This window comes from Dipodomys spectabilis, unplaced genomic scaffold, assembly GCF_019054845.1.
Source record: "Dipodomys spectabilis isolate Male_0828 unplaced genomic scaffold, ASM1905484v1 ptg000657l, whole genome shotgun sequence".
Lineage (NCBI taxonomy): Eukaryota > Metazoa > Chordata > Mammalia > Rodentia > Heteromyidae > Dipodomys > Dipodomys spectabilis.
In genome coordinates this window covers 46,655-71,934 of record NW_024871334.1, presented here as the reverse complement: position 1 = coordinate 71,934, position 25,280 = coordinate 46,655, and the positions used below count along the sequence as shown (strand labels likewise).

General features: G+C 46.8%; 2 gene segments (V, D, J or C); both read right to left on the bottom strand.

Annotated features, from left to right (window-relative positions):
• Positions 1-4,601: 4,601 nt before the first annotated feature.
• On the bottom strand, positions 4,602-8,226 carry LOC122101358. The segment is given in 3 exon segments: positions 4,602-4,625; positions 7,705-8,015; positions 8,118-8,226. Coding segments are annotated over 3 exon segments (369 nt in total).
• Positions 8,227-11,438: 3,212 nt separating this feature from the next.
• On the bottom strand, positions 11,439-25,235 carry LOC122101373. The segment is given in 4 exon segments: positions 11,439-11,695; positions 17,309-17,315; positions 24,926-25,053; positions 25,158-25,235. Coding segments are annotated over 4 exon segments (438 nt in total).
• Positions 25,236-25,280: the final 45 nt, after the last annotated feature.

Below are 25,280 nucleotides of genomic sequence, written 5' to 3'. Positions count from 1 at the left end.
ACACCTTGCATACCTACAACAGTTAACACTATTCTTTATGCCTTTTTTTTTTTTTTTTTTTTTGCCTCATTTCTCCAAAATTTCTGACTCTGGACCCTTGATCTTAAAAATGGGGGTAGAAGGGCGAAGATCCATCTTCTGTAACTTCTTCAAGCTGACTTTAGGGGCGTTGATCTTACCTAGCCAGGAACCTATAACCTTAGCCTATTTTACAAAGAGGCTATCAGGGTTAGATGTCATTAGGAACAATATTTAACCTTTGACAACTGCACAGACCTTTTCTCCGGCTACAGCAGTGTAGCTTGTTTAGCACTCTGGTTTGCAAAAGCATCTTCCTAGATGGCTTAGGAATGTGATCTCAACAATGCCTAAGATGCCTAAGTTACCTTTGCAGGCCTTTAGACAGATATCAATAGAAACACTCTCTCAGGTTTACAAACTTTTTCCTGAGCAGATGAACTTCATGTAACTAGTGTCAGCTCAATTAGAGCTGCCAATTAGAGCTTTTTGGCACATAAAGGGGTTGAGATTCAAACTATCCCCCACATTTTATAACATTAGCTTTTTTACTATCAGAGGACTGGCAAGTTTCTGTTCCTTACAAGGTAGATAGTCATGGACATTAGGCATGCTTCCAAACTATCTTCCTATGACCTCCCGGCTCTGACCAGTTTTTGAAGGGCCACAAAATGACTCTAGGATCTGACACTTCTGCTATCCAAGCAGTGGCTTACTGCCTCTGGATGCTCCTCCATTGCTCTTGTCCCAGGAGTGTCTTCTCTACACTGGATAAATGCCTCATTGGCATTTCCCTTTAGCTGGTCGCTGGACTCGAACTCAGGGCCTGAGCACTGTCCCTCAGCTCTACAGCTCGAGGCTAGCACTCTGCCACTTTGAGTCCCAGACTCGGGGCTTGAATACTGTCCCCTAACTCTTCAGTCCAGGGCTAGTACTCTGCCACTGTGAGTCTCGAGCTTGGGGCTTGAGTACTGTCCCCTGACTCTTTAGTCCAGGGCTAGTACTCTGCCGGCTGAATAGAGATGACAGTCTCACTGGGACCTTTTTCTGCCTGGGCTGGCTTTGAACCAGTTTGCAGATCAGTGAGTCTTATAAAAGGCCACTTTCCTCCAATTAAAAGCAACAAGGTGGTCAACAGAAGTAGCTTTTAAGCATGCTCTTACCTGAAACTTATTAAGAGTCAAAGTTACATTTGACAAACTTTTAAGAATCCTCTGTGTTTTGCTCTGGACTTTGCTGGAGACTTAAAAAGACCTATAAGAGCAAACTAGAATAGCAATTCTTTTGATAATCTTAATTTTTCCTTTGTGCACATTGAGGCAAATGTCAAGAACAATTTTACATTTAAACTTTATATCCAAAAATCCATTTTTTAATTAATTTTTTTAAAAGCCTCTTATTAATCACCTTTAATATTTCATACTTTAGTTTTCATTTGCGTTTTGAAAAGATCCCTTGAAATCTTGAGGCCAAGTGTCACTCATTGCCTCTTGGTTGCTTGTTTTAAAGCAGACACACATTAAGATTTTTAAACTCAAATGACAATTTTTCCTTAATGCAAAAATTACAGTCACCATCATTATACCACGAGGCTAGACTTAACACCTCTATAACTTTCAAAAATATCTTAATTGTAAAACATTAAAAGCAAGTCACATTATACAAATAACTTTTTAGCCCTCTTTTTAAGGCCTTTCTAATTTTAATGTTAACACATCCAAGGGGAAGTTTTAGCAATACTAATCAGATCATCACATCACTCATTTTAACCATCATGTTTTCAGTCTGTATCTGCAGGGAAAAGAGAGAACAAAGATGGGCCACTCAGCCCCTTCTATGGAATGGGCACACACCCAATCCGACTCTTTAGGGTTAGATGAACTGCGTTTGTGCCAGCTTGCCTCACCATGCGTGGACTCCTCCCAGGGCCTGTCCCACCATGCATGACCAGCTGAACTGCACTTCTGCTTGCTCACCCCTTGCCCCTAAAGATAGGTCTTCTGTTGGCTTCTAAGTTTTTCCCCGTCTCTTCTCTTGGTTCTCGAATGAAATACAGTTTTAGACAGACAAAACAGGTAACATCTTTGGCAGTGTTAAACTAACCTTTACATTTAAATTTCTAATATTTATCCCCAAATTTTAGCCAAGGGAATTAGATCCCAAACAGCCAATGCATTTTTGTTAAGCCAGATAACTTGATTACAGAATAAACAGTCTTATGCATTTTAAAACATTAGTCTTTTAAAATACCAGATTTTCTAATTTGCAAGTTAAAGAATCTTTACAAAGCCATTTAAAACAATGTGAAGATTTTTTTTTTTAAATCTTTGGTAATGTCCAAACCTCATAACCTTTTGAATTTTAAATTTAAACTCACCCAATTGTTACAGCATGCTGACAATTCTTATCTTTGAACATGTTCACAGACACACACAAAACACACCGATCTTAAAGCGCGCAAAAATCAAAATCAGTTGTACGTACATCTTTTAAAGTTTTTAAACAAAAATTTAAGACAGTATTTTTTTTTTTTTTTAAAACTAGGTACCTTTGTTGGGCTTTATTTTCCCAGAGCTTGCTTATCTAGCAAGGCAATTCACTAATTAGTCTTTTGAATCTCTGTGCTGTTCTCATTCAGCAAGCTGAATCCAGAGTCTGCTGAGTGAGCCTGCCATACTCACCCAAATCTTCCCTACCTCAGAAAACATAAAACGAACACACACACTAAACAAGACAAACAAGTGGCCACAAAGACAAAATCAGGTCTCAGTGAATGGGGTGACATCTCACCACTGACCAGGGGACTCGAACCCCCTCTACTTATTCCAGACAATTTTTCTTTTTAGATTCTTCTGAGATTTCCAATTATACTCAAATTATACCCCCTCTCTTTTACCTCTTTGAAATGACTGAGCAGGAGGTTGAGAGGAGTAAGCTTGCTTTGTCCTTGCCCCATCTCTGCGACAAGGAGTGTCCAAATTAATAAAACCGAGATAAGAAAGAAAAAGAAGTTAAAATCACACACACACACACACACACTCACGCCGCATACGGGGGTTGGTAATGTACGGGCACTTGGTCATGCTTTCTCTGGGGAGGGGGGCAATCTGGTCCGGGCACTCCTGGAATTCTAAAAAGGTGGATGGGGTAATTAAGTGCACACTCTTCCTCTGGTCTAGGGGATCAGTAAGCCCCTCATCCACCGGCCCCAGGGCTGCATGCCTAAGATTCAAATTAGAGTTAACAGAAGACATATACGCACACTCAAGACAGACAGCAAGTGCGTCAGACTGCTGTTCCGACAGTCTGTCCAGAAGGGCTTCCAATCAGAGAGAATCGGCCAGTCAGGGGGACTCGAACCCCCTCTACCCGATCTCGAGGACAGCCCCACCCAGGGGTCCAGGGGACGTCTCCCACTGGCCCCGCTGGCAGTCTTATAGTGCGTCCGCCAAGACTCTCCGCCAGCCCCAAGACCACACTTGCAGGCTTTCACCATTCCTGAAATATGAAAATTGTATCAAATGATCTAATTGTTTCTTATTCCCTTGGGGAGGGGCTGGTTGCCCCTCTGTCCGTTTTTTGTTTCCTCTCGAGGAGGAGTTCCGTCTTTATGGAACTTAGATTTACATTCACTTTTTCAATGGTTCCCTTTTTCCGTTTTTTGTTTCCTCTCGAGGAGGAGTTCCGTCTTTATGGAACTTAGATTTACATTCACTTTTTCAATGGTTGCCTTTTTCCTGTGGGAACCGAGGATTAGTTTGTTCTCCCTTTGCTGCTGTGGAGGCTTTAGTGCCTCTTGCTTTTAGCATATGTCTTAAAATAGAGACAAACTATCCTTATTCTTAGAAGATGAACTCCCCATAATTTACTCGTTATCTTTCTCAGTCACAACTGAGGGGCCTGCAGCACCCCAACGAGCTTCTGACTACTATTCCAGGTGAAAAGAAAAGAGAGAGATGCTTACCTCCCAAGGTTCCTTGACTGAAGAGACTGCTTCGTGTCCCGCTCTGAGCCTCAGCCTCGAGCCCCACGTTGGGCGCCACCTGCCACGGACCGGGTTCTGTCGGGATGACGGAGGACACCTAAGGGAGGAACCTGGAATAGGTGGGGAGATGGCAAACAGACAACTCACACACACTAGGAGTGGATGCTGAGTGCGATTTAATGCAGAGGATAACAAACTTTTATAGCAAAAGTCTCCATGAGAAAGGGCAAAAGGTTACACAATCTTGCTGCAGGGCTTCTTTCTTGGGTGGTCACCAGCTGGTCGCCTGAAAGGGCAAAAGGTTACACAACCTTGCTGCAGGGCTTCATTCTTGGGTGGTCACCAGCTGGTCACCTGATAGGCACTTGTTTCCGGCTTATCTCTAAGAAATATAATGGGTTTCGATGTTTTGTCATCAACTAACCATTACCTTATTTCTATAGAGGCCTTAACTGTCCCATAAGATCTTTCCTGTTCTTTCCTCAATAGCAAGGTCACCGAGGCCTACATCTAGCAAGTCTTTTAGTAAATGAAAGAGAGTAACAAGAAGTTCTTTCTAAGGGAACGTTGACAATGAGCAAGTACAAAGAGCAGTAGAAGCAGTAAAAGATTAATAGGCACTCTTATGCAGTGAAGAAAGGCAGAAACGCATCTTTTCCCAGGGGTTTTTTCAGCCTTTTCCCAGGAGTAGGCCTCTTAGAAGCCCTATTCTCCGAGGTAGACTTCGGTGAAGTCCCAAAACTTGGAGATAGGTTTCTGTAAAGCCCCATTCTCTGAGGTAGACTTCGGTGAAGTTCCAAGACTCAGAGATAGGTCTCGAAGCCCCTATCATGGTCTGATAGATGGTCTCCCATGCTAAGCAGACTCTACTGGGGTCGGCGTGGCAATGTATCTTAGTGGTAGAACACTTAAATGATGTTTAGGTTCAAATTATAGAAGGAAGTATAATTGTGCGGGAATGGGGAGAAAGTTTAAATGGGTGACATTGATGGACACATGTTGATCAAACTTATTTCTTTCTTTTTATGTCTTTTTTGTTGGTGGGGGTTGAACTCACAATGTGGGCACTGTCTGTGTGCTCCTTTGCTCAAGGCTAATCCTCTACCACTTTGAGAGACAGCACCATGCGGTTTCTGAGTGGGAAATTGGAGATAAGAGTCTCATGAGGACTTCTCTGCCAGGCTGTTTGAACCTTGATCCTCAGATCTCAGCCTTCTGAGTAGCTAGGATTACAGGCGAGAGCCTAGGATTTGAAAGCAGTCCTGTGAGACTGTCCTAAGACAGAATGCTCAGCTTCCATGGGGAGAATCCAGGAGAATCATGGAAAGCACCCACCCTGCTTTCTACTCTCTTCAGAATCACCATCCAGATGTCTGCCTCTGCAGAAAGAAACTTAATATCTCAAAAACACACAGCGGTGAACAGTGCTGCAGGCCTGATTCTGCAGCAGATCATCGGATTAGCAAGTGCAAAGCATGGAGTTCAAATCACTGTACCACAAACAGCAAACTAGGAGCTTAGCACCATCCTCCATTCTTCTAATTCCCTCCATCAGTGAGAAGGCTCAGGGTTCCAAATGACAGGAGATAGGAAGACAGAAAGAGCCTCAGGAATCATGAAAGTGTAAACAGCACCAATCAAATCACTGTGAAACAGAACCAAGAAGAAAAAGGTCTACAGTTTGAAGCCCACCTCCCAGTGGAAAGAGAAGCTGAGGTCGGCAGTGCTGTGAGCCAGGCAGCTGTGGTGGCTGCAGAGGGCAGGATGAAGGCTCCTTGTCCTCTGTGGATGGTCCCCATGACAGGAGACGGCTGCATTAACTTCACTTCCTCATTTAAGCCTGGAGTCTTGGGACATCACATTGTCTCTTTGTTTCACTTACATTTATTGGTCTCGTAGGTAAACACATTTCAGTCCCTAGCTGAGGATACTCTTGTTCGAGGGATTTTTAGTGCAATTGAGTCTGCATTGTCAACCATGTTGGAACAGCCCCTGAGAGACAGTTGTGCTTCCGTTAGACCCCTGGAAACCCCTGGGTGGGAGGGCTTTCCTCTCTGCCCTTGCCTCTGCCCCCTGCTGGGGACTGAGAGCTCAGGTGGTCCTCCATCCCCCTCCATCCTGAGGGTGTAGACAGAGTGGAAATGACCATCAGCAGCTGCCGTGCGCTGTGAAGCAGGAGTATCCACAGAGTGGACAGCACGGGAGGCTGAGGGGAAGAGGAAGGGAGGCCGCTCACCTGAGACAGGTGTAGGCATCAGGGAAGAAGGACACAGGAAGTGGCCTTGCTCCACAGGAAGCTGATGGCTGATCCCATCTCATCCACACACAGGAAGTCCTTCCCTCCCACAGTGCCCCAGTATGCACATAAGGAAGATGAAACAAAAGGAAGGCAGGCATGTCCAGAGGGACTGTGGGTACTGGGGAGGTGTCCAGAGGGACCCCGTGAATGGGAAGAGGCATCACAGAACCTGACACCCAGCTCCCACCTAGCTTCTGGGGTGAGATCCAGGGCTGCTGGCCCTGAGCACCTCCACAGCTCAGGCTCAGGGTCTGGTAGACAGTCTGTCTCAGGGCTCACTGATGTCTCTCCCGGTGTCTCTTGCACAGTAATCCGTGGCTGGGTCTGGGTGGTCACTGTGCTCAGCTCAGGGACATCTGTTTCTTGGCTGTGTCCTCAGACACTGTGACTCGAATCCTGAGAGACGGCTGCAGTTGAAGATGCCTCCTGTCCTTCGCAACAGCTTCCCTGGGACTGTGGGACCCGGCTCTATCAGTCATGACAGCCAGTGCCACCTACATGGTGCAGGCAGGAACAGATACCACGGAGGCTTGATCAGGCCAGGCTGTGGGACGCCTGCAGCAGCTGGGACAGGACATCTGAGGACAGATAACCTCAGTGCTGGGGATGGGGAGACACGGTGTGTTCTGAGTTCGGATGCAGCATCCTCACAACATCTTGACCAAATCCCAATGTCCTACATGCAGGAATGGCCATCAAGGAACCAAAGGCCCACCTGGTCTTCCAGGCCTCAGGAAAATGACTGTGACTCTCAGGAAGTATTTCTAGGGTCTAGAAGAGGCTGAGTATAAACAAGTCAGTATGAGCCCAGTGTTGCTGGCTCATGCCTGCAAACCCAGGTACTCAGGAGCCTGACATTGGAGGATTGTGGTTCAAAGCTAGTCCAGGCAGAAAAGTCCCTGAGACTCTTAACTCCAATAAACCACCAGAAAACAGGAAGTGGCACTGTGGCTCAAGCGGTAGAGTGGTCTCCTTGAGCTGAAGAGCTGAGGGACAGTGCCCAGGCCCAGAGTTCAAACACCATGACCAAAAAAAAAAAAAAAACAAAAAACAAAACAAAACAAAAAAAAGAGTGAGCAGCGAGTGTCTGCTCTTCCTCTAGGAAGATGAAGGACAGCATGGGGAAGGCCAGATGGACAATGCTCAGGATCTCTGCAGATGGAGAGAAACCAATGGAATTGGAGAGCAATGTCCTCACCCAGCAAGGAGCCCTTAACACCCTAGACAGCTCTGTGGGGGATGCTGCATCCCGTGGAGAGGCCAGGCACACAGAGGAGTCAAGGCGTGAGCTCCACAGCTGCTTCTGTGACTGCCATGACTTCAGTGTGTGCCCAGCGCCCCCTGCTGGTGCTGATAGCCCTGCAGGGAGGTTTGTGTCTGGCCCACACTGGATTTCCTGCACTGTGTCTCTAGCACAGTAATAGACGGCCGTGTCCTCCACTCTCAGGCTGTTCATCTGCAGGTAAAGTGTGTTCTTGCTGTTGTCTCTGGAGGTGATGAAGCGGCCCTTCGCAGAGTCTGCATAGTATATGCTACTACTATCACTACTGATGTATGAGAGCCACTCCAGCCCCTTCCCTGGAGCCTGGCGGACCCAGTTCATGCCATAGCTACTGAAGGTGAATCCGGAGGCCGCACAGGAGAGTCTCAGGGACCCCCCAGGCTGCACCAAGCCTCCCCCAGACTCCACCAGCTGCACATCACACTGCACACCTGCAAACACAGAGAATCCTGGTCAGCAATGGTCACACATATCCACTGTTCCTCCCACTCATGTCCATTTGCACACTGTTTCCCTTGCTCCCCATGAATCACCTTTCAACAGAGCAACAAGGAGAACCCAGCGCAGCCCCAGCTCCATGGTGGTGGTCTGTGCTCAGTCACTGGTGGAATCAGCTCACAGAGCTAAGGTCAGAGATGGGCTGGTTTTCATGGGCAGAGGGACGTCCTATTTGCATGTCCTCTGCTATAAAGCAGCTCTGGAGAGAAGTCTAGAGATTAGGCTCCCAGAGCAGAGGTGACTGTGCTGGAAGAGTTTGGTGACAATGGTCACCTTGGAGACATCATGACACACTGACCACGTGTTGTGGTTCACACTGTACCTGCAGGTCCTTGGGAGCCTGAGGCAGAGTGTGAGAACACTGAGAGCTGTCTGGGGTGCAGAGGGACACACATGTCCTCTCACTCTGCCATTGTGCCTGGTGATCGTTCTGTCAGCATTTCTGATCACATACAAAACACAAAGTGCAACACGCGTGTGACCTCCTTGTGCACACGCAAGAGTGTAAAACAATGGTGAATGTGTTTCCACACTGGCAGCATCTCCCATGGTATCAGCTCCATGCCTGGTCTGGGCCTGCACATCCAGGAGGGCCCATAGTTCCTGGTGTGTTCCAAGAGAATGGTACTCATCTGTGAGCTCTGCTGAGCCTCCTTCCTGAGCCCAGATCAGGTGTGGTTTTGTCCATCTTTACCTCATTCTGACCTTCAACGAAGATGACCAGGGTTCAGGCATACACTTGACAGTGGGTTCTGGTGTATCAGCTGTCACTGTCTAGCTTTCTTGTTTGTTTATTCTTTTTATATGTGTTTATTTGTAACAATATCATTGGTGTTGTTAATCTCAATAATAATAATCTCAATAATTCACAATCCATAACAATGTGCTCATAGGTAAATGGGTATTTGGTAATTATGGACAAATGACTCGTGTCTTCTTCAAATTGTTTTATCAGTCCTTTGACAGTTTTCTTGAATCAGTCTTTCAATTCATTGGTTGCAGTGATTCCTAGTGCTGGACAAGATGGTGAACTGAACTTGAACAACACTTTTGTCCATGAACAAGAATCCACTGACACAAAGCTGAGCAGATTCTGAGGAAGAGAGGAAAGGAGAAGCGACAGGGAGTTCCTGGGGACCCAGGACATGGCAGAGAAGCAGTCAGGGTGGAGAAACTGTGGCACTGAGCTCTGACTGGTGTGCAGCTCTCCTGCTGGGGAAGAGAGCTGAGCTGTCAACAGGTACCATCAGGTGTGCTCACAGAGGTACTGGCAGCTCCTCCGTGGGACACACGGCTGGGGACCTTGCTGCCACCCCAGAAACTTGGAGGTGGAGACAGATCTGCTGTGAGAAGCTCTCAGTGTAAAGAGAGGCTGAGGTTGGCAGTGCTGTGAGCCAGGCAGCTGTGGTGGCTGCAGAGGGCAGGATGAAGGCTCCTCGGCCTCTGTAGATGGTTCCCATGACAGGTGATGGCTGCACTCGGCTCACTTCCTCATTTAAGCCTGGAGTCTTGGGACAGCACATTGTCTCTTTGTTTCACTTACATTTACTGGTCTCATAGGTAAACACATTTCATTCCCTAGCTGAGGATACTCTTGTTCGAGGGATTTTTAGTTCAATTGAGTCTGCATTGTCAACCATGTTGGAACAGCCCCTGAGAGACAGACAGGCCTCTGTTAGACCCCTGGTAACCCCTGGGTGGGAGGGCTTTCCTCTCTGCCCTTGCCTCTTCCCCCTGCTGGGGACTGAGAGCTCAGGTGGTCCTCCATCCCCCTCCATCCTGAGGGTGTAGACAGAGTGGAAATGACCATCAGCAGCTGCTGTGCGCTGTGAAGCAGGAGTATCCACAGAGTGGACAGCACGGGGGCTGAGGGGAAGAGGAAGGGAGGCCGCTCACCTGAGACAGGTGTGGGCATCAGGGAAGAAGGACACAGGAAGTGGCAGTGCTCCACAGGAAGCTGATGGCTGATCCCATCTCATCCACACACAGGAAGTCCTTCCCTCCCACAGTTCCCAGTGAGCACGTGAGGAAGAGAAAACAAAAGGAAGGCAGGCATGTCCAGAGGGACTGTGGGGTCCTGGGGAGGTGTCCAGAGGGACCCCAGGAATGGGAGGAGGGAGTGTCACAGAACCTGACACCCAGCTCCCACCCAGCTTCTGGGGTGAGATCCAGGGCTGCTGGCCCTGAGCACCTCCGCAGCTCAGACTCAGGGTCCGGTGGACAGTCTGAGTCATGGCTCACACTGACGTCTCTCCCAGTGTCTCTTGCACAGTAATCTATGGCTGGGTCCCGGTGGTCACCGTGCTCAGCTCATGGACATCTGTTTCTTGGCTGTGTCCTCAGACACTATTACTCAAATCTTGAGAGACGGCTGCAGTTGAAGATGCCTCCTGTCCTTCCCAGGAGCTTCCCTGGGGCTGTGGGGCCTGGCTCCATCAGTCATTACAGCCAGTGCCACCTACATGGTGCAGACAGGAACAGAGACCACGGGGGCTTGGCCAGGCCAGCCTGTGGGATGTCTGCAGCTGCTGAGACAGGACATCTGAGGACAGAGAACCTCAGTGCATGGGATGGTGAGACATGGTGTGTTCCGAGTTCGGATGCAGCATCCTCACAACATCTTGACCAAATCCCGATGTCCCACACCCAGGAACGTCCAGCAAGAAAACAAAGGCCCGCTTGGCATTCCAGGGGTCAGGAAAATGTCTGTGACTCACAGGAAGTATTTCCAGGGTCTGGCAGAGGCTGAGTGTAAACAAGTGAGTATGAGCCCAGTGTCGCTGGCTCATGCCTATAAACCCAGGTACTCAGGAGCCTGAGATCTGAGGATGGTGGTTCAAAGCCAGCCCAGGCAGGAAAGTCTCTGAGACTCTTATCTCCAATAAACCACCAGAAAACCAGAAGTGGCACCGTGACTCTAGCGGTAGAGCACTCACCTTGAGCTGAAGAGCTGAGGGACAGCGCCCAAGCCCAAGAATTCAAACCCCAGGTCTGACCAAAAAAAAAAAAAAAGAGAGAGAGCAGCTAGTGTCTCCTCTTCCTCTAGGAAGATGAAGGACAGCATGGGGAAGGCCACATGGACTCTGCTCAGGAGCTCGGCAGATAGAGAGAAACCAGTGGAATTGGAGAGCAATATCCTCACCCAGCAAGGAGCCCTTAACACCCTAGACAGCTCTGTGGGGGATGCTGCATCCTTTAGAGAGGCCAGGCACACAGAGGAGTCAGGGCCTGAGCTCCACAGCTGCTCCTGTGACTGCCATGACCTCAGTGTGTGCCCAGCGGCCCCTACTGGTGCTGACTGAGCATGACCTCAGTGTGTGCTGAGCACCCCCTGCTGGTGCTGACTGAGCATGACCTCAGTGTGAGCCCAGCGCCCCCTGCTGCTGCTGAACATCCTGCAGGGAGGTTTGTGTCTGGCCCACACTGGATTTCCTGCACTGTGTGTCTCTAGCACAGTAATAGACAGCCGTGTCCTCCATTCTCAGGCTGTTCATCTGCAGGTAAAGTGTGTTCTTGCTGCTGTCTCTGGAGATGGTGAAGCGGCCCTTCACGGAGTCTGTGTAGTATTTGGTACCACTATAACTAATGTATGAAATCCATTCCAGCCCTTTCCCTGGAGCCTGGCGGACCTAGCTCATCGAGTAATCACTGAAAGTGAATCCGGAGGCTGCACAGGAGAGTCTCAGGGACCCCCTAGGCTGCACCAAACCTCCCCCAGACTCCGCCAGCTGCACCTCACACTGCACATCTGCAAACACAGAGAATCCTGGTCAGCAATGGTCACACACATCCACGGTTCCTCCCACTCGTGTCCATTTGCACACTCAGTATCCCTTGCTCCCCATAAATCACCTTTCAACAGAGCAACAAGGAGAACCCAGTGCAGCCCCAGCTCCATGGTGGTTGTCTGTGCTCAGTCACTAGTGGAATCAGCTAACAGAGCTCAGGTCAGAGATGGGCTGGTTTTCATGGGCAGAGGGACATCTTATTTGCATGTCCTCTGCTATAAAGCAGCTCTTGGAGGAAGTCTAGAGATTGGGCTCCCAGAGCAGAGGTGACTGAGCTGGAGGAGTTTGGTGACAATGGTCACCTTGGAGACATCATGACGCACTGACCACGTGCTGTGGGTCACACTGTACCTGCAGGTCCTTGGGAGCCTGAGGCAGAGTGTGAGGACACTGAGAGCTGTCTGGGGTGCAGAGGGACACACATGTCCTCTCACTCTGCCATTGTGCCTGGTGATCGTTCCGTCAGCATTTCTGATCACACACAAAATACAAAGTGCAACATGGTGTGACCTCCTTGTGCACACGCAAGAGTGTAAAACAATGGTGAATGCATTTCCACACTGGCAACATCTCACGTGGTATGAGCTCCATGCCTTGTCTGGGCCTGCACAGCCACGGAGGGCCCACATTTCTCTGGTGTTCCAGGAGAATGATGCTCACCTGTGAGCTCTGCAGAGCCTCCTTACTGAGCCCATATTAGGTGTGGCTTTGCCACACTTTACTTCATTCTGACCACTAACCCAGGTGGCTAGGGTTCAGGCATACATTTGACAGTGGGCTATCGTGTATCATTTGTCTCAATCTATATTTCTCATTCATATGTGTTGTGTATTTGTAACAATATCATATGTATTGTGTATTTGTGATTACCTCAGTGAACACACTCATAACAAAACATAGGTAATTAAATATTTGGTAAGTATCAACAAATGACTCATGTCTTCTTCAAATTGTTTTATCAAGTCTTTGACATTTTCCTTGGTTCTGTCTTTCGATTCATTGGTTACCGTGATTCCTAGTGCTGGACAAGATGGTGAGCTGAATGTGAACAACACTTTTGTAGATGAACAAGAATCCACTGACACAAAGGTGAGCAGATTCTGAGGAAGAGAGGAAAGGAGAAGCGATAGGGAGTTTCTGGGACCCAGGACATGGCAGAGAAGCAGTCAGGGTAGAGAAACTGTGGCACTGAGCTCTGACCTGGTGTGCAGCTCTCCTGATGAGGAAGAGCAGCTGAGCGTTCAGCAGGTAACATCAGGTGTGCTCACAGAGGGACTGCCAGCTGTGCCATAGAGCACATGGCTGAGGACCTCGCTGTGACCCCAGGGCTTGGAGGTGGAGACTGATCTGCTCTAAGAAGCCGACCTCAAGGCCTGGACTCCAGCCAGTGTATTGATCTGTGTCCCTCAGGCCTAGGAATTGTCCTGTGGAGAAGACTCTGTGGAGCAGTAGAGATGTGGTGGTGTACAGAGCACATTGTCATAGACCTCGTGTTTATATAAGTTATGAGAAGCTTGGGAAGGAAGGCAAATTGCTGGCAGGAAGCACGCACAGCTGAAGTGATGGGATGCCAGGCAGAAGGCTTGAGGCTGGAGGCCTGGGGGGATGCTGTCCTGGAGACTGTGCCTGTCAGGCCTGCCAGGGCAGACAAGGTGCACCATGTTCCCAGCTGAGGGTCCTGCCCGGGAATATCCCAGAAACCCAGCCACGGGCCTCTGTCACAGCTGCGCCGTGGTTGCTGAGAGTCTCTCAGCAGCCACTCCACGCTGGGCGCTCAGCACATAGGAATTCCCTGCTGCGCCCACAGAGAAGCTTCAGCCACTGGCCCTCAGCCAGAGCTCTGTGGCCCTTCCCAGGGAAGGTCTTCTGATGAAGTGAGGCTGCTGTGCTTGGCCTTAGACTATTGCTATTTGCACAGAAGTCTGCATAAATGTGCAGATAATGAAAACAAACATGAATAATTGCTGGGTTTACATTGCTTTTTGTTTGCTCAGTATTGTAATTGTATTTGAGTGTGAGGTGAGAAAACATGGGATCTAAGAAGTAGGAAGTTGGAAATATTTAAGAGGTTGATCCCTCCTTCCCAAGCGCAGTCCTTTCTCCATGCTTTGTTCCAAGTTCTTCATTCCTCATCCACTCAGGCTTTGGATTTGCTTTGTCAGGGTGGATTCCAGCTAGCTCCCCTTTTCTCTTTCTTTCCCCTCTTTTAAAAGAAATTTTTATGTTTATTAAACATGATCTGCAGAGGGGTTACAGTTATGTGTCAGTAAGAGCTCCTTCCTTCCTACCTTCTTTTCTTCCTTCCTTCCTTGCTTCCTTCCTCATATCCTTCCTTTCTTTCACCAGTTATTGGGCTTGAATATGTTCTGGGCACATTAGTGCTCAAGGCTAGCTCTCTACCCCTTTGAACCATAGCTCCATTTCCAGTTTTCTGGAGGTTAATTGGAAATAAGAGTCTCAATGTCTTTCCTCCCAGGGCTGGCTTCAAACTGCAATCCTAAGGCCTCATCATCCTGAGTAGCTAGGATTACAAGAGTGTGCCACTAGCTCCTGGCCAAGAGTACACTTCTTTCAGGACAATGTCACCCTTTCCCTCCCTTTCTTTCTTTTTCTATCCCACCCCACTCCCTATTCCCTCTCTTGAAATGTGACTACTTCTAACCCTAGAACTTTCTTCCTTATAACTTTGTGCTGCTGCATTAAGATACTACTGGACCAGAACCCACAGAGAGAGGAAATGGGCATGAGTTTCCATGTCTGCATGTGTGTGTGTGTGTGTGTGTGTGTGTGTGTGTGTGTGTGTGTGTGTGTATCTGTCATGACTGGTTTACATATAAGTAACCAGTCATCTTGAGGAGACAGCACCTGTGCCTCTGACCTCTTTCTCCTCAGCCTATGACACTGGATTTGGGGTGTGATCAGAGGTGTAGATAGTGGACAGCAAGTGTGAGGGTTTCCTTCACATCACCAGAGTTTCCCCAGCACTGGATAAAACAATATATATTGCATAGTTCTACAGAAATAAAAGGAAAATTTATTATCTATAGGCTGAAAATGCTGGCCTTTTTGATTTCATGGAATGTACTCACTTTGAAGCATAAGCAACTTCTTCTGCAGACATCTTACCTGATTTCAAACTGTACCATGGCAGGAAATAAAGAATTATTCTCTATCAAGTTGTGCTTCCCCCAAAATAACCTATGCTTTTTTTTTTCAAATTTCCTAGCTTGAGCATAAATCTCACTTGGAAATTGTGTTATGTTCAGCTCTCTCTTCAAAAGCCAAGCCCTGTCATGAAATTGTGTTACGTTCAGCTCTCTCTTCAAAAGCCAAGCCCTTTCATGAATATATACTTTATTAAAATTTCCTTCTAGCCAGGCACTGGTGGCTCATGCCTGTAAACCTGTGTCTCTCCTGGTGAGACACAATAACAGCAGGGAGAGGACTAATAGCAATGTTGTTCTGGGAAGCAGAGATAACCTGAGCACTATCCTCTTTTTGCACATGAAGAACTGCAATCATCCGTGCACATTGTGAGACACCTGTCAGTCAGGAAAGTTGCCTCGCTAGACCCAAGTCCCCACCTCCACATTGTCCCTCTTCCTCCACTTGTCTCTGAAGAACCTTTTCTCCAAGCCTTTACACAAACACAGACTTGATATTGAAGAATGGCAGCCTGGCTTTTGAGTGACCCAGGACTGGAAATACCCCCCGGCAGATCAATGTGGCACATTAAAAGCCAAGCCTGTTGAAGGTTGCTGTGGAGGTGTTGTGTGGATGGAATTAAATTACTCACTAATTCCTCTCTGGCAACCTGGGTGGATCTGAGTGGGAACAGCCTAGAGAGGATGACATTCCACCACAGAGGCAGCATCTACAGCATGCTCTGTGGGAGGTTCTAGATCTCTTCCTGATGGCCAATCGCAGGAGCTCCCACCCACCCTGCACCTCCACAGCCCACGTGCTCCAGGAGGACCTGGCCCCAGCCGGTCCTCAGTCCCATGTGCACAGGCTGAGGACAGTGAGGTGATGCAGGTGAAATCCCAAGTGATGACTGTTTTTACACTCATCCATGTGCCCTTAGCTACAGATATCCCCTGAGCTTCCCGCCAGAGTCCATAGAGAGGAGGACAGGACAGTCCAGGGCATGCAGCCTGGGGACACCAGTGAGATCTTCCCAGGCATGCAGGAGCCAGGGCCACAGCCTCATTGACCTCTAGGTCCCGGTACTGGGCCTGGGATCTAGGGACTGAATACAGGCTACATCTGCAGGGGATTTAGTGTGAAGGACAGGTGTGGACAACACAGAGATAATTAAGAACACATATGTCCTTCTAGGATCAAGCAGCAACCAGATTCAGAACTGTGGCTGAGAATCCCATCCAACCTCATCATCTACAGAGTGTGTAGAAAGGGACAGAGGCAGAGGAGCTGGTGGGAGTCACTGGGCCTCTGCAGGTAACCACAGCTCAGCAGTGCCCACGACTGCGCTCTGTGGGTCACAGAGCAGCTCCCGGTCCTTACAGATGGCCCCTCACATGTCACCAGCAGGAGGAAAGGGGACAACGGGATCAAAGCCGGGCTGGACGCCTGGGCTGTGTGAGCAGAATGGTGGGCCTTGAAATTCATCAGTGACATGGTGTCCCTGGCTCTGCACAACATCCCATCTGCTCCGACTTGAGTTTAAAGACTGATCTAGCCAGGGAGTCCATTGCGTCTCTCCCGAGTCTGAGAGGAAAGGACTGAGCAGGGTTCTTGACCTTCCTCAGATTTGACCTCAGTGATCTCAGCAGTGTCCACCAACTGTGCATTGTGCTGTCTTGTCCTCTCAAGAATGTATCATCAGGAGGGGGGATCAAGATGGCTATAGGACAATAGGGAAATGCCACAGCTCTCTCCTACCAAAAAGAGAGTTCAAGTTCCAATGCTTAATTTCCCCAAGAGACTAACAGCAACAAAAAGACAAATACCCAGAGAAAAACAGGAGGGGGGAAAATAAAGAAAGAAAAGGAAGAATTTCAGAACAGAGAAGCGTGAAGACCCCTCCTCCAGCCTTTACTGGATGCTCGGCAACACGCCAAGCCACAGCCAGCCTGGCCCAGTGGGGGCTTCTGGAGTCCCCAGAGACACAGGGGTCATCTGCATATCACCTGTGCAGAAGACACCTGAGGTACCAGTGTCAGGCCCGCTGATCATGAAGAACAGAGAAACCTCCAAGCCAGGAGCCTGCACAAAGATCCCACCCTCACCCCTCACTCTCTGAGCAGAGGGGCTCCATCCTGCCAAAGCCATTCGGCCCCACAGCGGGAACCCCAGAACTACACGGGTCACCCACAGAATGCCAGAGCAGAAGACCTGCAAGGTACTTGTGCTGATCTGAAGAGCACAAACAGAGACAAACCCAGCACTAAGAACCTGTATGGAGACCCCTCCCTCACCCCTTGGCTGGAGACCCATCCCGCAGCACTGACTTGAACAGCATCAACAGAGGCAGTGACAGAGGAGAAACATGCAGAGCCACCACTGCCTATCCCAGCCCACAAGCATCTCAACTAAACTCTGCAGCAGCAACCAGTGACCTACATCACACAGAAACAACAAGTAGCTCCAGGGTGAGTACCCCATAGGGGACAGTGTGTCCCTCAAAGGAGACCAGAGCTGGTGGGTACCCCCAGACCCCTACCCCAACACCTGAACTACAGGACCCACTAAAACTGGGAACTTTTTTAGAGCTCCACCAGCCCATGGAGCACCTTGATCAAGAGCATCCCTGGAAGGGAGCTTAAACACCCAAGCCAGGAACAACGCCCCTGGGTCACAACAGCCAACAGGAGAAAAAACTTGAACTGTGTACTCCAGGCTGCATAACCCAGGTGTGATACACAGCAGCACAGGTCCAACTGGCATGCCTCTGGCCGGGGACTGGGAGCCAGGACCAGGCCTGGGGATTGGGTGCCTGAGCAACACAACCAATTTCTCCCGATTAAAGCCAGAATCTGAGCATACACCTCAGCGGGGGGGGGGAGGGAACTGCACCCCCTGGGAATCATGCCTGTGACAGCAAAAGACCTGGGTGTCCAGAGCAAGAGAACCAGAAGCCCAAACCCCACCAGAACCCAACCCATATATCCCAGGCTGGGAATTGGACAACTCAGGCTGCCAGGACTTAATAGTCAGGAGCTCAGGCAGGTAAGGTGGCTCAGCAGTACATTGCTTGTCTTGTGTGCATAAGACCCTGGATCTGATCCCTCAGCACCACACAAGCAGAAAGGGCCAGAAGTGGCACTGTGGTTCAAATGGAGGGCACCAGCCCTGAGTTGAAGAGCTGAGGGACAGCACCCAGGCCCAGAGTTCATGCCCACAACCAGCCAAAAATAAAACAAAACAACAACAACAAAAACATCAGGAGCCCATAGCAGACTCCAGAGAGTACATCCAGCACACCCAATCTTGCCAAGAGCACCTGTAGGAGTAAACAGGAGTAGTCTAGTCCACTCAATCCTTCTAAAGGTGGGAACTGCCAGTGATCTACAGCAGAGAGCCGAGAGCACTATGTGGGTCAGACCAGCAGCTGGAGGTCTGCCCCCAACAGAACCGAGACCAGGTACAGACTCTCTCTGCCAGCCCAGAAACAGCAACCAAGCAAAGACAGACACCTATTGACCAAAAAATAATTTCAGATTAGTCTCCAATAATCCCTGAATCCCCATGCAAAACTCACAGAGAAAAATTACAAGGTTTATCAACACCCAGAATAGCAAGCTACCCCCAAAAGCCAGCAGTCACCCAAGGGAGAGCCCCAGTGGGAGCAAAGCAGGAATGGAAGATGAAAGCTACATTCAAGAGATGCTGGAAGAAATGACTCAAGAATTAAAGTGAGAAATAGTCCAGAAATTTAAATAACACCGGGAACAAACTATTGAAAGAGATACAGGGTCTCAAACAGGAGGTACATGCAAAAATAGAGGCAGTATGGGCTGGGAAGGTGGCTCAGTGGTAGAGTGCTTGCCTTGCATGCCTGAGGCCCTGGGTTCCATTCCTCAGCACAACATAAGCAAAAAGAAAAAAAGCTGGAAGTGGCACTGTGGCTCAAGTGGTAGAGCACTAGCCTTGAGCTGAAGAGCTGAGGGACAGTGCCCAGGCCCAGAGTTCAGGCCCCACGACTGGACCCACCCCCAAAAAATAGAGGCAGTACATACCTCACTAAGAGGTGAGATTAGTACTTTGAGAACCAACATCGAATTCATAAATGAGTCCATTTCCTCCATGCAAACCACAATGGAAGCCATAGTTTACAGAGTGAACGAAATGGAATTTAGAGTGTCAGATACAGAAGACAGAATACACCAACTGGACCAAAAAGTCACAGATATGGAAAAAATCACTTAAATTATGCCAAAGGGAAATCCAAGAGCAAGCAGATAGTTCCAAGAAATTTAACCTTCGTATAATTGAGGTGGACGAAGGTGAAGAATATCAAAGCAAGGGAATGCAACACTTATTCAACAAGATTATCAATGAAAATTTCCCCCATCTTAGCTGGGTGCTGGTGGCTCACCCCTGTAATCCTAGCTACTCAGGAGGCTGAGATCTGAGGATCGAGGTTCAAAGCCAGCCCGGGCAGGAAAGACCGTGAGACTCCTATCTCCAATAAACCACCAGAAAACCAGAAGTGGCGCTGTAGCTCAAGTGGTAGAGTGCTCGCCTTGAGCTGAAGAGCTGAGGGACAGTGCCCAGGCCCAGAGTTCAAGCCCCACGACCGACCAAAAAAAAAAAAAAAAGAAAAAGAAAATTTCCCCCATCTTAAAAGAGAACATCTTACCTACATAACAGAAGCATATAGAACACCTAACAAGCAGGATCCCAGGGGAAACACTTCTAGACACATTATAGTAAAAATGATAGATCTGAATAATAAGGAAACAATCTTGCATACAGTAAAAACAAAGAAGGAGCTATACTACAACGGGAAAAAATTAGAATCACTGCAGATCTCTCCACACAGACACTGAATGCAAGAAAGGCCTGGGAAAGTATGATCCAAGCCCTGAGAACCAATAATTGCCAGCTCAGACTGATATACCCGGCAAAGTTAGCATTCACATTCGATGGAGAAATTAAAATTTTAATAGTAAAGAAAACTAAATGAATTCATAAACAATAATCCAGCATTACAAAGAATACTAAAAGGGGGAACACAACCTGAAGAAAGCAAGCAGGAACGGGGACCTGCACCAGATAGGTATTAATAGAAGTCTAACTTAGTAAGCACGGGAGGAAAGGAAAGAAGAAAAACTTAGGAAAACAGGAAATGGCAGGGACAACAATACATCTCTCTATAATAAACATTAATGGACTTAATTCACCAATAAAGAAAAAGAACTGCAGATTGGATCAGAAAACATGACCCATCCATCTGTTGCCTTCAGGAGACCCACCTCTCAGCCAAACATACAAACAAATTTAGAGTAAAGGGTTGGGAAAGGATCTACCAATCAAATGCCCCCCGTAAGAAAGCAGGTGTAGCTATCCTGATATCTGACAAAATAAACTTTTCATTAAAATCAGTACAGAAAGACAAGGACGGACACTACATATTAGTACAGGGAACAATCCAAGAGGAGGATTTTACCATCATCAACTTATATTCCCAAATATTGGTGCACCCAGATATGTTAAACAAATACACTCAAACTTACAGAATAAAATAGATCCCAATACGATAATACTAAGAGACTTTAACACACCACTCTTACCAAAGGACAGGTCTACCAACCAGAGGATTGGCAAAGAAGCCACCGAATTAAGTGAGGCCATACTTCAAGCAGAATTAACTGACATCTACTGAGTATTTCACCCTAAAACAACACAGTACACATTCTTCTCAGCAGCTCATGGAACTTTCTCCAAAATAGACCATATCACAGTTCATGCAAGGAACTTAAGCAAATACAAAGGGACCGACATAGTCCCCTGTATCCTATCTGACCACAGTGGAATCAAGCTAGTTCTCAATAACAAAGCATACTGCAGAAATTTCTCTAATACATGGAAATTGAACAGCACACTTCTTAGCAATGTCTGGGTAATGGAAGAGATCAGAGAAGAAATAAAACATTTCCTACAACTCAATGAAAATGAAAACACCTCACAAAGAAACTTGTGGGAAACAGCAAAAGCAGTCCTGAGGGGCAAATTTATTGCCCTCAGGGTCCACCTCAAGAAAATAGAGATAGACCAAGTAAATAATCTCATGCTGCAATTAAAACAGCTACAAAAACATTTTAAAAATGGAATCTAAAGTTACTAGATGGAACCAGATAATCAAATTAAGAGTGGAAATTAATGAGATAGAGAATAGGAAAATTATAAATAAAATTAATAAAACAAAAAGCTAGTTCTTTGAAAAAGTAAATAAAATTGATAGACCATTGGCAAGATTAATTAAGTAAAGAAGAGAGGAAACCTAAATTAACAAGATCAGGGATGCCACAAGAACAATCATAACAAATACCTGATATCCAAACAATTATAAAGAACTATTTTCATAAGTTATACTCTCTAAAGAAAGAAAACCTAGCAGAAATGGATGCATTTTTAGAGAAATACAAGTTGCCCAAACTGAGAAAAGAAAAAGTAAATTTATTATATATCTTACAACAATATATAGGAAGCAATCAGATGTCTTCCAACAAGGAAAAGCCCAGGACCAGATGGATTCACAACAGAATTCTATAAGACCTTTAAAAGAGAACTAATACCCATACTCCTCAAGCTCTTCAGAGAAACAGAGAAGGAGGGAGCTATCCCAAACTCATTCCACGATGCCAATATCACACTCATCCCCAAACCAGGCAAAGGCCCAACAAAAAAAGGAGAACTACAGACCAATCTCCTTGATGTACACAGATGCAAAGATCCTTAACAAAATTATAGCTAACAAAATCCAGAAACACATAAAAAAATTCATACACTTTGACCAGCTGGCTTCATCACAGAGATGCAGGGATGGTTTAACATATGTAAATCAATAAATCTAATCCAACACATCAACAGGGCCAAGGTCAAGAATCACATGATTATCTCCACTGTGCAGAAAAAGCTTTTGATAAAATACAGCATTCATTCATGTTAAAAGCTCTGGAGAAAATAGGAATATAAGGAACATTCCTTCAAACAATAAAAGCCATATGCAACAGACCAATAGCCATATTATACTTAATGGGGAAAATCTATAGCCAATTCTCCTAAAATCAGGAACAAGGCAAGGATGCCCACTGTCTCCACTCTTCTTCAATATAGTCCTGGAACCCTTAGCCAGGGCAATAAGGCAAGAAAAAAGACATTAAAGGTATCTGCATAGGGAAAGAAGAAGTTAAACTATCCCTTTTTGCATATGACATGATACTATACCTTCATGATCCCAAAAACTCTATCTCCAAACTCTTAGAAATTATAAATCACTTTGACAAAGTAGCAGGATATAAAATCAACCCACAAAAATCAGTCGCCTTCCTGTACACTGACAATGTACAAGCAGAGAGGGAAATAAAGGAAGTAACCCCATTCACAATAACCGGCCAAAAAATAAAAATATTTAGGAATTAACCTAACCAAAGATATAAAAGAACTATGTAATGAAAACTATTAAAACTGAAAGAAAAAAATTACAGAAGGCACCAGGAAATGGAAAGACCTCCCATGCTCTTGGATAGGCAGACTTAATATAGTGAAAATGGCCATGCTGCCAAAATTAATATACAAATTCAATGCAATTCCTATTAAAATCCCAATGATGTACATTTCTGAAATTCAGAACACAGTCCAAAAATTCATATGGAGCAACAAAAGTCCTAGAATAGCCAAAACAATTCTAGGCAAACAAGACAACATGGGAGGGATCTCAATGCCGAACTTCAAACTCTACTATAGAGCCATACTAACAAAGACAGCCTGGCACTGGAACAAACACAGACCGGAAGACCAATGGAAAAGAATAGAAGATACAGAAATAAAACCACACAACTACAGTCAGCTGATATTTGACAAAGGAGCCAAAGACATACAGTGGAAGAAACACAGCCTCTTCAACTACTGGTGCTGGGCGGCCACATCTAGAAAACTAAAAGTGGACCTCAGCCTATCACCATGCACCAACATTAACTAAAAATGGAATAAAGACTTTAACATCAAACCTGAATCTCTGAAAGTACTTCAGGACAGAGTAGGAGAGACACTTGAACTAATAGGCATAGGAAGGAACTTCCTGAACAGAGTCCCAGGGTCACAACAAATCAGAAAGAGACTCTACAAATGGGACTACTTTAAAATAAAAAGTTTCAGCACAGCTAAAGTTATAGCAACAAAGCTAGAAAGATAACCAAGCAACTGGGAAAAAATATTTACCAGCAATATATCAGACAAGGGGTTAATATCCAGTATATACAGGGAACTCAAGAAACTAATCCCTCCCAAACCTAACAAACCAATTACTAAATGGGCAAAAGAGAGACTTCTAAAGAGAGACTTCTCAGATGAGATTAAAATGGCAAAGAAACACATGAGGAAATGTTCACCATCCCTGGTTGTGAAGGAAATGCAAATAAAGACAACCCTGAGATACCACCTTACCCCAGTCAGAATGGCCCACATCCTCAAGTCAGCCAATGACAAATGCTGGAGGGGATGCAGAGAAAGAGGAACCCTATTACACTGCTGGTGGGAATGTACACTTATACAACCACTTTGGAAAGCAGTCTGGAGAGTCCTCAGAAAGCTAAATATTGACCTCCCCTATGACCCCGCCACACCACTTCTGGGCATCTATCCTGAACAACAGGAACCAGGATACAAGGACACATGCACCTCCATGTTTATTGCACCACGGTTCACAACAGCTAGGATATGGAAACAACCCAGATGCCCCACCACAGATGAATGGATCCAAAAATTGTGGTACCTATACACAATGGAATATTATAAAGCCATTAGAAAGGACAAAATAATGGCATTTTCAGGGAAATGGATGGAGCTAGAAGAAATCATGTTGAGTGAGGTAAGCTAAGAGCAAAGAGGCAAATGGTACATGGTCTCCCTGATAAGTGGATGTTAAATCCAACATGTTAGGTGATACAACAAAATTAACAAGACTTAAGAAACAAAGGCCTTCCACTCACCTGGTCGAATCACTACTAAATAACCCATGCTGCTGATCACATATATGCACACCGGAGGTAAACCAGGAGGATGACACAGAACTAGAGGGAATCGGGGAAAAACATACAACAGCAGGACCCATCAGCTGCACTGGACATTGATCAAAATGAGCTAAGTAACTCAATGGCAGTGATGGGTGGAGGAAAGCAGTGGGAAAGAGGGAACAGCTCATGAAATGTACATACCACCCAATGTGGAAGAAATAACTGTATAGTCACAGCTCATAGAACTCATAATTGTTATAGACCACGATAGACAATTTGCCCCCTGAAAGTAAGAATGTGTTTGTGACTTTAACTAAGCATCACTATCTCACAATACTGTGAAATTTGGGGAATTATGTAATCAAGTAATCACAATACAGAATTTGAAAGAAAAAAAAGAATACATCATCAACTACAACAAACACATGTCAATGAAAGACAGAACAAGCTGTGTTCTGAGGGGTTGGAGAACAGTAAGGAGAACACAGTAGACAGCTCTGTGGGGGACACTGCATCCTGTGGAAAGGCTGGGCACACAGAGGAGTCAGGGCCTGAGCTCCACAGATGCTCCTGTGACTGCCATGACCGACCTCAGTGTGTGCCCAGCACCCCCTGCTGGTGCTGAGCTTCCTGCAGGGAGGTTTGTGTCTGGCCCACACTGGATTTCCTGCACTGTGTGTCTCTAGCACAGTAATAGATGGCCATTTCCTCCACTCTCAGGCTGTTCATCTGCAGGTAAAGTGTGTTCTTGCTGTTGTCTTTGGAGGTAGTGAAGCGGCCCTTCACAGAGTCTGCATAGTATATGTTACTATTATCATAGATGGATGAAATCCACTCCAGCCCCTTCCCTGGAACCTGGTGGATCCAGCTCATCCAGTAATTACTGAAGTCGAATCCGGAGGCTGCACAGGAGAGTCTCAGGGACCCCCCAGGCTTCACCAAGCCTCCCCCAGACTCCACCAGCCGCACCTCACACTGCACACCTGCAAACACAGAGAATCCTGGTCAGCAATGGTCACACACACCCACTGTTCCTCCCACTCATGTCCATTTGCACACTCAGTGTCCCTTGCTCCCCATAAATCACCTTTCAATAGAGCAACAAGGAGAACCCAGCACAGCCCCAGCTCCATGGTGGTGGTCTGTGCTCACTGGTGGAATCAGCTCACAGAGCTCAGGTCAGGGATGGGCTGGTTTTCATGGGCAGATG